The sequence below is a fragment of the Pristiophorus japonicus genome, chromosome 18 (assembly GCF_044704955.1).
Source record: "Pristiophorus japonicus isolate sPriJap1 chromosome 18, sPriJap1.hap1, whole genome shotgun sequence".
In the NCBI taxonomy this organism is placed as follows: Eukaryota; Metazoa; Chordata; class Chondrichthyes; family Pristiophoridae; genus Pristiophorus; species Pristiophorus japonicus.
The window spans coordinates 24,281,418-24,294,300 of record NC_091994.1 but is presented as its reverse complement, the minus strand read 5'-3'; the positions used below and the strand labels follow the sequence as shown (position 1 = coordinate 24,294,300).

General features: G+C 41.8%; 1 protein-coding gene across 1 annotated transcript in view; it reads right to left on the bottom strand.

Moving 5' to 3' along the window:
* Positions 1–5,169: 5,169 nt before the first annotated feature.
* The window catches only part of LOC139229001 (PDZ domain-containing protein GIPC3-like), an 88,300-nt gene continuing 80,586 nt past the window's right edge, over positions 5,170–12,883 (bottom strand). Inside the window, exon 6 of the mRNA XM_070860667.1 lies at positions 5,170–5,534. Within this exon, the coding sequence (XP_070716768.1) occupies positions 5,383–5,534 (152 nt within the window). The 3' untranslated portion in view covers positions 5,170–5,382. The remainder of the gene's footprint in view (positions 5,535–12,883) is intronic.

The following is a 12,883-nucleotide window of genomic DNA, read 5'->3' as shown; positions in this document are numbered from 1 at the left end:
ACTGCTATTTCAGAGCAACTGCTAACACAAGAGTTGCCAGCATCCGTTCTCATCTCGCTACAAAACTCTAGAATTAATGGCCAACAGTGACAATTATTAAGTTATATTCTGAAGTGTTGGAAGTCAGATAGGCTGTTTGTTATTCATGCTGCTCATGGCTTCAGTAACATTGGACTTTAGGATTGATTATCTTTTTGGGCTCCTCTCTAAATATTTCATATATCCATCAGCTTGGAATAATTTCCACATTAACTGAATACTTGTTTCAAACCACCTCAAAGCATGTTTTTCAAATAATAATTCAAATAACCTTTTAAGAAATTCTGGTTGCAATTAAGCTCATGTGATGTCATCAATATTAATCACCAAGCATAGGCCATCTTTCAGATAACATGCAAGGCATGAAGTGGGCATATATCATCATCATCGTAGGCAGTCCCTTGGAGTCAAGGAAGACTTGCTTCCACTCTAAAAGTGAGTTCTCAGGTGACTGAGGAGTGTAATGCGGGACCTACAGGCCCCAAGTTTCCACATGATTTGCTCCTGATTTTTAGGAGCAACTGGTGTAGAACGGAGTATCTTAGAAATCGGAATTCTCGTCATTTAGTTTGCTCCAGTTCTAGTCAGTTAGAACAGTTTCACTTTGGAACAGAATTTTTTTATCAAAAGGGGGCGTGTCCAGCCACTTACGCCTGTTTTCAAAGTTTCGTCAGTGAAAACTTACTCCAAACTAACTTAGAATGGAGTAAGTGAAGATTTTTGTACGCTCGAAAAAACCTTGTCTACACTTTAGAAAATCAGGCATAGGTTACAAATCAGGCGTAGGGAATGGGGGGGGGGGGGGCGGGGTTTAAAGGGAAGTTTACAAACATTAAACACTTCAGTTTTACAAATAAAGAGCCATCATCAATAATAAATGATAAATACATCAATAAATCAACCAATAAATCAATCAAAAAAAATTAATAAGAAATAATTGTTTTTTAAAAATATCAATAAATAAAACATTTTCTACTTACCGACTGCAGCACCGGGAGCCCTCCAACAGCGTGCTGCGATGCCCCCCCCCCCCCCCCCCCCCCCAGTATGTCTCTGTCAGTGTCTCTATCTCTCTGTCTGTCTGTGTGTGTCTCTCATTCTCTGTCTGTCAGTGTCTGTGTTTCTGACAGCGAGGGGAGGGGGAGGAGGGGGGTAGAGGGAGAGAGCGGAGGAGCAGAGGGAGGGAAGGGGGAGGGATGGGGAGAAGAGGGAGGGATGGGGGAGAAGGGGGAGGGATGGTGGAGAAGGGAGAGGGGGGGAGAAGAGGATAAAGGGGAGAAGGGGATAAAGGGGATAAAGGGGAGAAAGGAGGGGGGGAAAGGAGATGGGGGGAGGGGAAGGAGATTGGGGTGGGAAGGAGGGGGGGAAGGAGATTGGGGGGGGGGAGGAGATTGGGGGGGGGGAGGAGAAGGGGGAGGGAGGTTGAACGGGCCGGGCCCGAAACTTCGGGCTGGGCCCGTCCCCAGCACCAGATTTACAGGTAGGTGGCGTTGGGTCGGGTCGGGGGGGTGGTGGGAGGGAGGTCGGTTTGGTTCGGGTCGGGGGGAGGGAGGGAGAGGGAGGTCAGATCGGGGGGAGGGAGGTCAGGTCGGATCCAGTCCGGGGGGTTGGGTCGGGTCCGGTCCGGGGGCGGTGAGAGGGGGGGGAAGCGGGAGTCGGGTCGGTGTCAGGTCCGGCCCGGAGGCGGGATGAGGGAGTCGAGTCGGGTCGGCAGGAAGCAGGAGCTGGCCGTGGAAGGAGCCTTATTCACGCAGCCCCAGTGAGGCCATTCGGCCAGGGCTAGGGGCTGTGTGCTTCGGCCCCTCCCACACAGTTTTGGGCGCCTGGAGCTCCTGCACATGCGCACCCAATGTAGCGCGCATGTGCAGAGGTCCCGGCACTGTTTCCGGCGCAGGGACCTGGCTCCACCCCCTACAGCTCGTGCTGCGCTGCGCCGAGGGCCAGAGGACCTGCAGGGAGCTGGAGAATCTGGAGGATTTTTTTAGGTGCACTTTGTGGCGCGAAAAACGGGCGTCCAGGTCGGGACTGCGCCGTTCTAGGCGCGGCTCGAAACTTGGGCCCACAGTCTCTGTCACAGGTGGGGCAGACAGTGGTTGAAGAAAGGATGGCTGGGGAGCCTGGGTTGACACACGCTCCTTCCGCTGCCTACACTTGGTTTCTGTTTGTTCTTGGTGATGGGACTCGAGGTGCTCAGCACCCTCCCGGATGCTCCTCCTCCACTTTGGGCGGTCGTGGGCCAGGGATTCCCAGGAATCGGTGGAGATGTTGCATTTTATCAAGGAGGCTTTGAGGGTGTCCTTGAAGCATTTCCTCTGCCCATTTGGGACTCGCTTGCCATGTCAAAGCTCCACATAGAGCGCTTGCTTTGGGAATCTCGTGTCGGGCATGTGGATGATGTGGTCCACCCAACGGAACTGGTCAATGTTTCGATGCTGGGGATGTTGACCTGAGCGAGAACATTGAAATTGGTGCTTCTATCCTGCCAATGGATTTGCAGGATCTTGCGGAAGCAGCGCTGGTGGTACTTCTCCAGCATTTTGAGGTGTCTGCTGTATATAGTCCACATCTCTGAGCCATATAGGAGGGCGGGTATCATTACCGCCCTGTAAACCATAAGCTTGGTACTGGACTTGAGGTCCTGATCTTATATCAGTGCTTTAGTGACACATTACTGGAGAATAATTAGTGGCTCAGTCAGTGTTTGTATAGGTATGTCTCTTAATACAGCCAGTTTAAGGTTCAATTATTCAGACATTGCAATGCCACTGTGTAATTTTATATCAATTCACATCTTTGTTGCACATCTTAACTGGGTCACATTCAAAATCTAAAATTAAACTGGAAAAAAGCAATCCAAAATCTTCTAATATGTAATTTTGCTACAGGCAATACATTTTCCAGTTTGCTATGATTCATGGATTACACAAGGTTTTTTTCTTAAGGCTCCTTCATTATATTTTCACAAAATGGGAATCTTCATTGTTACCATTGTTTAATTTTTTTTAAAAGCTAGAAAAAAATCTTCCAGCTAGAACCAAACTATGTAAATCCCAATCCGAAGCTGTCATTTTGCAAACATTCTCCTTTGAGCTGAAAATTTGAAGACCGTCATGCTTTTGAAGCCGACATCTTTACTGTCATCTCTGCTAAGTTATAAATTAAAAGATTGTTTTGCTTGGAAATATTCACAAAATGGAAGAAATAATTTTAACTCCTAAATCTAAACTAAAAAACTCATTCGCAAGATTAACACCACAAAAACAAAGCTGTATATGATTACAATAACAATGGTCATTATCAATCCTCTTTGCAAAAAGTATTATATTTCTTCCATTTCTTTGTCTCATTACTTTTCTTTCCTCTCCTCTTGAAGACACCTGTTGGGATACAACTTCAATGGGCTGACCATCATTCATGTGTGCATCTCGACAGTGAATGCTAGTAGGCTATCTGACCATGGGAGGAGCAACATTACAGCGGAGCCCAGACCTACACTCGCCCAATGCCCTGTGATCAGGAGCGGGAATCCTTGGCTGATGTTCCTCTCTGCAATCCAGGGCGAATTGCGCAGCCTCTAGCCTCAGCCTGGAACATTATTGTTCTGTGTCATAGACCTTCAAAATCATGAAGAGTTTCGATAGAGTAAATAAGGAGAAATTATTTCCAGTGACAGAAGGGTCGGTAACCAGAAGACGCAGATTTAAGGTTATTGGGAAAAGAATCAGAGGTGACATGAGGATAAAATACATTTCAGCAGTGAATTGTTGTGATCTGGAATGCATTGCCTGAAGGAAGCTGATTCAATAGCATCTTTCAAAAGGGAATTGGATAAATACATGGAGGGAAAATTTGCAAGGTGATGGAGAAAGTGTAAGGTAGTGGCACCAATTAGATAGCACTTTCAAAGAGTCGGCACAGGCACAATGGGCTGAATGGCTTCCTTCTGTTCTATATCATTCCATGCCTCTATGTTATGTAGCTACTTAATGATACATGAGGGAAGATCTCTGAAAGAATTTTAATTGCAGACTAGGGAGCTTGATGAATGATCTTTGTGAGTCACACCAACGTTGTTTATGGTTTTATAAATGACTATATTGTGAATTAGGATATTAATGAAAAAAATTAGTGCCATCGACCAGAGTCTCAAAGAAGGACAAAAGAAAAACCTTTCCATTTATGGAACAAAATGTGCAAAACAAATATTTTATGCAGAAGGTTCCTTAGCAACAGCTGGAATCTAAAAAGCACAGTTACGATTTTATTATGTTTTGGAGATTTAAAAAAAAGGTTTATCAGTGTCTTTAAAAGATTTACTGAATCGTTGGTGTAACATCGACACTTTGTTCAAGATAAGAGTGTCACTGTCATCTGTCAAATGTCGGAATAGCAACAGGTTCTACTGCAGATTGACAAATGATCAGCTTGCTGTTAGTGTCAAAACTGGCTGGCTCGGACTTGTGAAGGACCATTCAGCCTTACGAATTGTTGCAGATGTTTCTGTACATATGTTAATGGAAATGACATCAGTTCACTGGTTTCTGTTAGCAATTTAGGAAGATATGTTTTCACTCAATTTACAAACGGGGGCGGGGGGTGGGGGGTCGGGAGAATATCCCGCTCGATTTTTGAAGGATAAAAAATAACAGCACTGTCCTTTAATCAAAGTATGATAAAGTAGTCAGGAGTATGATAGCTCCTGTAGTAAATGTCTCACTGTAGCTAATCTTTGCCAACAGGATTTGTGGTCCACAATGTCCTTATTACAAATGAAGAAAATCCAATATGGACTTACTGTAGACTTCAAACCCATGTGAAGTCTTTCATGTAAGTCACTTTGTAGAACCATGCCAAATGAAATTAGGCTATCATTTTAACCATGATGATCAGGAGGAGCTGCTCTTTAAATCAGACAAAAATCGACTCAGTTTTGAAATCCAATGGGTATCAAATATTGCCATGCTATCCACTATCAGAAACTTATGTTCTGAATATTAACGACAGAAGATTCAGTGGAATAGAAATTAATGCAGGGCAGTAATGCAGGGCGGTATCACATCAAACAGTTAAATGTTATTTAATCTTACTGATGAAATATGATTTGTGACTAAAAAAATGATAATTCAAGTGTTTATTCTTACTCAGACTTTTACTAATGTGTATTTACTAACAGTGTAGTTACATTCCTTTTCCATTTCTACTTAAGTATGGTAATAATGGTCTAGATATTAGCTAGCATTAAGCTAGGTTTATTAAACTGACCTATTTCTGAAAAAAATGAAAAGTCAAGGAGTTACACTTAGCCATAGTTGGATGAATTTCACACAGAAATAACTAATTATGCTAAATTCGACCATTCTTGGCATCTCCTATTGCTCCCCAAACATCAAACACAAATTCATCTGGAAATGCGAAATCACCAAGGACTGAATCTAATGCTTCTGCAAACTCATCTGGGTTCTTCTTGTCTTTTCCAGTTTCCACCATTGTTGCAGCTGGATGGAAAAAGAATGAAAACAGTGGGTGACTCTTGTTCCATATTGCGGATGCAAAGGGACTCCTCTTGCATTTAACAGATCTTTTCTGAACACTTAGAAGCTCATACTTACTGAAGAGGAGTCCATCACAAAGTATTAGCAGTCCAAAAATAAATGCACATATGTATTTTTTGATTATATTTACAATAATAAAACAGTTAAGGTCATTTTAAAATATTCACATTGATGTACAGCCATGTACATGCTGAACATTTAGTTTTAAACTGGCTGCATTAGATGGACAGTCAGTAGCAGAGGTGAGGCAGTGCCAAAACTTTATATGGAAATTGTCATTAAGACAGGATTCCACGGATCTAAACAGAGTACAGTTATGGCTTTCCTAATGTTATCAATATTCTTTTTTAAGAATCAAGTTAAAAGAATTTTAAGTTCTTGTGTTACTTCGAAATAGCAGAGCTGAATTAACAGTGGATGTGAGCATCATCCAAAATTGTTTCTGATAGGTGCTCACACTGCTATCCTCAGCTGTGGCTCAGTGGGTAGCACTCCCACCTCTGAGTCAGAAGGTTGTGAGTTCAAGTCCCACTCCACAGAGACTTGAGCATAAAATCTAGCCTGATATTTCAGTGTAGTACTGAGGGATTGCTGCAGATTTGACATTAAACTGAGGTCCCATCGTCCCTCTCAGTTTGATGTAAAAGATCCCATGGCACTATTTGAAGAAGAGCAGGAATGCTCTCTCCAGTGGCATGGACATAACTAACCCCAAAAGCAACAGTACTAAAACAGATGATCTGGTCATTATCATATTGCTGTTTGTAGTGCGCAAGTTGGCTGCTCCATTTCTTAAATCACAACAGTGACTACACTCCAGAAGTACCTCATTGTAAAGTGCGTTGGGACATGCTGAAGTTGTGAAAGGCGCTATATAAATGCAAGGTCTTTCTTATTTCTTTAATACTTCTTAGCCAGTTCTCTCATTATTAGAATACTTCCAACCACACGAAGATATCCTAATTTCTGTGGAATATTTCTGGCTTCATTGGAATTCTTTTCCTCTCCCCCCATTTGAGTCATCTGGTTTGGTGATTTAAGTTTAGGGGTTGCCTGTGTTGTTTCTGGAGTAGGTCCAAGAACAGTGTTTTAGACCTGAGAACCATTCAGAGGCATCCAATGCTGGGAAAATTACTACCAACTGAGAATGCAGCAAGACGGAAATCAGACTTGTTCAGCATCACTATACTGTCAAGAAAATAAAGATATGGAGCATCACTATATCACACAGACCAGCACATTATACCAGGGAATCAGACACACTGATTACAGAGTTAAAGAATCGTGTATAGACCATCATAGAGAAGGAATCCTTATCTACTGGATCACCACAGAAATATGATTATTGGTGAACTAACATTAAAGGATAGCATGTAAATAGATATTGTTCACCACTGACATTTTATAAATCACTCTCCTTCAGTTGTAATGCCCACGTAATCCAAAATTGTCCTGCCCAATGGTTAGGAATAAGCACAAAGTTTAGTTTATGGAGATAACCTTCTGCACACGCACACTACAGTGTGCAGAATGGAAATAGATATGAAAAATGTCACACCATGTAGGCATCCCACCATCCTGTAAAAAAGGACCTAAGTTTGAACTAAAATCAGGCCTAAGTTAGGATTATTCTTTCCAAATTTGTCCCAATTCATTCTTATTTAACTCCAATCCAAACTATTTTAACCGGTAGTTTTTCTTTCAGAATGTCGGGCAACAACATGGTTCATGAGCAACTTTTCCCCCTTTGTGAATGATTGTATTTGCTGCATGCCCAATAACAGTTGGCCTCGAGCTCAGCTTTTGGTTCCACTGAAAATAAAAGAAGAAAAGTGGCTAGTTGATAGTTCTTTCTCATCTTAAGAGTTGCTGCTACTAAGGCAGGGGAATTAAAGGAATTTGAAGATTGATGATTCTTAATATGGTAAAGTGTGAATCAGCCATCAGCTGGACATCATAGGCTGTGGGAAAACTGTTTTGGGTTTTTCTCTGTGCATCAGCCAGTAATGAATAAGACAGAACATGTCAGTGTGCACTCATGGACTTTCTTTACTTATGTTGTTCTACCAGTATAAAATCATCCTTGCGAATCATAGAATGAATCAGCACAGAAGGAAGTCATTCAGCCCATCGTGCCTTTGCTGGCTCTTTAGTAGAGCTATCCAATTAATCCCACTCCCCTCATAGTCCAGTAAATGTTTTCCCTTCAAATATTTATCCAGTTCTCTTTTGAATGTTACTACTGAATCTGCTTCCACCACCCTTTCAGACAGTACATTCCAGATCACAATTAAACATACAGGGGTATCAGACGATTCGGAAAGATAGACAAGAAGGGAAAGGAGGTGAGGTAGCTCTGTTAATAAAGGATGATATCAGGGCAGTTGTGAGGGACGATATTGGCTCTAATGAACAAAATGTTGAATCATAGTGGGTGGAGATTAGAGATAGTTATGGGAAAAGGTCACTTATGGGCATAGTTTATAGGCCCCCAAATAATAACTTCACGGTGGGGCGGACAATAATCAAGGGAATAATGGAGGCATGTGAAAAAGGAATGGCAGTAATCATGGGGGATTTTAACCTACATATCGATTGGTCAAATCAAATCGCACGGGGTAGCCTGGAGGAGGAATTCATAGAATGTATACGGGATTGTTTCTTAGAACAGTATGTTACAGAACCTACAAGGGAGCAAGCTATCTTAGATCTGGTCCTGTATAATGAGACAGGAATAATAAATGATCTCCTAGTAAAAGATCCTCTCGGAATCAGTGATCACAGAATGGTTGAATTTGTAATACAGATTGAGGGTGAGGAAGTAGTGTCTCAAACGAGCATACTATGCTTAAACAAAGGGGACTACAGTGGGATGAGGGCAGAATTGGCTAAAGTAGACTGGAAACACAGACTAAACGGTGGCACAATTGAGGAACAGTGGAGGACTTTTAAGGAGCTCTTTCATAGTGCTCAACAAAAATATATTCCAGTGAAAAAGAAGGGCAGTAAGAGAAGGGATAACCAGCCGTGGATAACCAAGGAAATAAAGGAGAGTATCAAATTAAAAACCAATGCGTATAAGGTGGCCAAGGTGAGTGGGAAAATAGAAGATTGGGAAAATTTTAAACGACAGCAAAGAATGACTAAAAAAGCAATAAAGAAAGGAAAGATAGATTACGAAGGTAAACTTGCGCAAAACATAAAAACGGATAGTAAAAGCTTTTACAGATATATAAAACGGAAAAGAGTGACTAAAGTAAATGTTGGTCCCTTAGAAGATGAGAAGGGGGATTTAATAATGGGAAATGTGGAAATGGCTGAGACCTTAAACAATTATTTTGCTTCAGTCTTCACAGTGGAAGACACAGAAACCATGCCAGAAATTGCTGGTCACAGGAATGTGGGAAGGGAAGACCTTGAGATAATCACTATCACTAGGGGGGTAGTGCTGGACAGGCTAATGGGACTGAAGGTAGACAAGTCCCCTGGTCCTGATGAAATGCATCCCAGGGTATTAAAAGAGATGGCAAAAGTTATAGCAGATGCATTCGTTATAATCTACCAAAATTCTCTGGACTCTGGGGAGGTACCAGCGGATTGGAAAGCAGCTAATGTAATGCCTCTGTTTTAAAAAGGGGGCAGACAAAAGGCAGGTAACTATAGGCTGGTTAGTTTAACATCTGTAGTGGGGAAAATGCTTGAAACTATCATTATGGAAGAAATAGCGGGACATCTAGGTAGGAATAGTGCAATCAAGCAGACGCAGCATGGATTCATGAAGGGGAAATCATGTTTAACTAATTTACTGGAATTCTTTGAGGATATAACGAGCATGGTGGATAGAGGTGTACCGATGGATGTGGTGTATTTAGATTTTCAAAAGGCATTCGATAAGGTGCCACACAAAAGGTTACTGCAGAAGATAAAGGTACACGGAATCAGTGGAAATGTATTAGTTGGATCGAGAATTGGCTGGCTAACAGAAAGCAGAGAGTTGGGATAAATGGGTCCTTTTTGGGTTAGAAATCGGTGGTTAGTGGTGTGCCACAGGGATCGGTGCTGGGACCACAACTGTTTACAGTATACATAGATGACCTGGAAGAGGGGACAGAATGTAGTGTAACAAAATTTGCAGATGACACAAAGATTAGTGGGAAAGCGGGTTCTGTAGAGGACACAGAGAGGCTGCAAAGAGATTTAGATAGGTTAAGCAAATGGGCTAAGGTTTGGCAGATAGAATACAATGTCGGAAAGTGTGAGGTCATCCACCTTGGGAAAAAAAACAGTAAAAGGGAATATTATTTGAATGGGGAGAAATTACAACATGCTGTGGTGCAGAGGGACCTGGGGGTCCTTGTGCATGAATCCCAAAAAGTTAGTTTGCAGGTGCAACAGGTAATCAGGAAGGCGAATGGAATGTTGGCCTTCATTGCGAGAGGGATGGAGTACAAAAGCAGGGAGGTCCTGCTGCAACTTCACAGGGTAATGTTGAGGCCACACCTGGAGTACTGCGTGCAGTTTTGGTCACCTTACTTAAGGAAGAATATATTAGCTTTGGAGGGGGTACAGAGACGATTCACTAGGCTGATTCCGGAGATGAGGGGGTTACCTTATGATGATAGATTGAGTAGACTGGGTCTTTACTCGTTGGAGTTCAGAAGGATGAGGGGTGATCTTATAGAAACATTTAAAATCATGAAAGGGATAGACAAGATAGAGGCAGAGAGGTTGTTTCCACTGGTCGGGGAGATTAGAACTAGGGGGCACAGCCTCAAAATACGGGGGAGCCAATTTAAAACCGAGTTGAGAAGGAATTTCTTCTCCCAGAGGGTTGTGAATCTGTGGAATTCTCTGCCCAAGGAAGCAGTTGAGGCTAGCTCATTGAATGTATTCAAGTCACAGATAGATAGATTTTTAACCAATAAGGGAATTAAGGGTTATGGGGAGCGGGCAGGTAAGTGGAACTGAGTCCACGGCCAGATCAGCCATGATCTTGTTGAATGGCGGAGCAGGCTCGAGGGGCTAGATGGCCTACTCCTGTTCCTAATTCTTATGTTCTGATGTTCTTATGTTTATGTTCTTATGTTCTAACTCGCTGTATAAAGAATGTTTCCTCATCTCGCCTCTGGTTCTTTACCAATCGCCTTAAATCCGTGTCCTCTGGTTACCGATCCTTCTGCCACTGGAAACAGTTTCTCTTCATTTATTCTATCAAAACGATTCATGATTTTGAACACCTCTATCTAATCTCCTGTTAACCTTCTCTGCTGTAAGGAGAACTCCAGCTTCTCCAGTCGCTTCAGTATTTTGACGTAATTTTGATGAGATTAAAATAACCATGATAAAGCCTAAAACAAAGTATTCTATTCGACTTAGCTTCAACCAGGAACACAGAAGACATTAGATTAACTTACTAAGAAGCAGTTATCTTCGGGTGACCTTACATCCCTGTGGTAAGGTAGCAAATAGTTAGATATTGAGCGGTATGAGCGCACTCCAAAATGCAAGATGCTCTGACCACTTACAGGAGTGAATAGTTGGGCTGCTACATTTCTTAAATAACAAGAGTGACTACACTCCAAAAGTACCTCATTGGCTGTAAAGTGCTTTGGGACATGCTGAAGTTTTGAAAGGCGCTATATAAATGCAAGGTCTTTTTTTATTTCTTTACTACTTCTTAGCCAGTTGTCTCATTATTATAATACTTCCAACCACACGAAGATATCCTAATTTCTGTGGAATATTTCTGGCTTCATTGGAATTATTTTCCTCTCCCCCCATTTGAGTCATCTGGTTTGGTGATTTAAGTTTAGGGGGTTGCCTGTGTTGTTTCTGGAGTGGGTCCAAGAACAGTGTGTTGGACCTGGGAACCATTCAGTGGCATCCAATGGAAAAAGTTGAGAGAGCTAAGCCATGGGGAATTATGCTACGTCTATTTTATAGTAATTGGAATTATTGTTGCCTTTCCACGATCTGATATTGTCCAAAAGATGCATAGCTGGGATCAGGTAATAAGGCAGAAATTACCAAAGTAATTTCCTTTGGAAGTCTTATCAACATCTGTCATAATGAGGAGCCCTAGTTTCCATCTTTCTTGACTGGACAACTGACTCCAGTCTCAGAGGCAAAAGGGCAGTGATCTAAACGACTGTGCTCTCATTAAAAGCTAACATATGTGCTCCGTAGAACTCTATTATATATCTGTTTTATAAGGGAACATTAATCTGCAGAACATCATTCTGTTATTTCAATCACGGCATCAAGGAAAATATCTGGATGTAATTAAGGGTTGGAAAATGGACAAATGTAAATGATCTGGAAGATTCATTAGCCTGATTTAAAAAGAAATATGATATCTGGCTCATTTCTCCCACACACACAAAGAGTCAACTGTAAACAATCCCTCCCAGTAAACATGTTGCTGACTCTATGACATGTGCATAACATTTATAGAACCACCCTTCTATAGTGGAGTTTGCTTTATACTTGACCAGCTAGATGGTTGTGCTTGGCAAACAGACTAAATTCTGTTCTGTTGAGAACAGTATCCAATTGTAGTTTGCTATGATTGGATTTGAAATATAAAGAATTTTGATTGCCTTCTGGATATCTACCAGCAAAATATTTTTATCCTGCCAATGACATGGGAGTGGGAATGGGTATTGTAGAAATAAATATTCTAATTACTATAAAATCTCATTGAAACATACAAAATTCTTACAGGGTTTAACAGGGTAGATGCAGGGAGGATATTTCCCCTGGCTGGGAAGTCTAGAACCAGAGGTCACAGTCTCTGAATAAGGGGCTGTCCATTTAGGACTGAGATGAGGAAATATTTCTTCACTGAGATGGTAAAAAGATTTGAAAGAAAGTCTTGGATTTATATAGCGTCTTTCACGACCACCAGATGTCTCAAAGTGTTTTACTGTCAATTAAGTACTTTTTTGGAGTGTAGTCATTGTAATGTAGTGAATCTTGGAATTCTCTATCCCAGAGGGCTGTGGATCCTCAGTCCTTGAGTATATTCAAGACAGAGAGCAATAGATTTTTGAATAGATGTGTGGATAGTGCAGGAAAGTGGAGTTGAGGTAACAGATCAGCCATGATCTTACTGAATGGCAGAGCAGGCTCCAGGGGCCAAATGGCCTACTCCTGCTCCTAATTCTTAAGTTCTTGTGTTCTTATGAGTAATGCAGGAAACACCATTTTCTCCACATCTTTAAACAAGCCTTTCCCACACAGAAAGCTGCAACAAAAATAGCCAGTTTCATGTATTTGGTAAACTCTTGCTA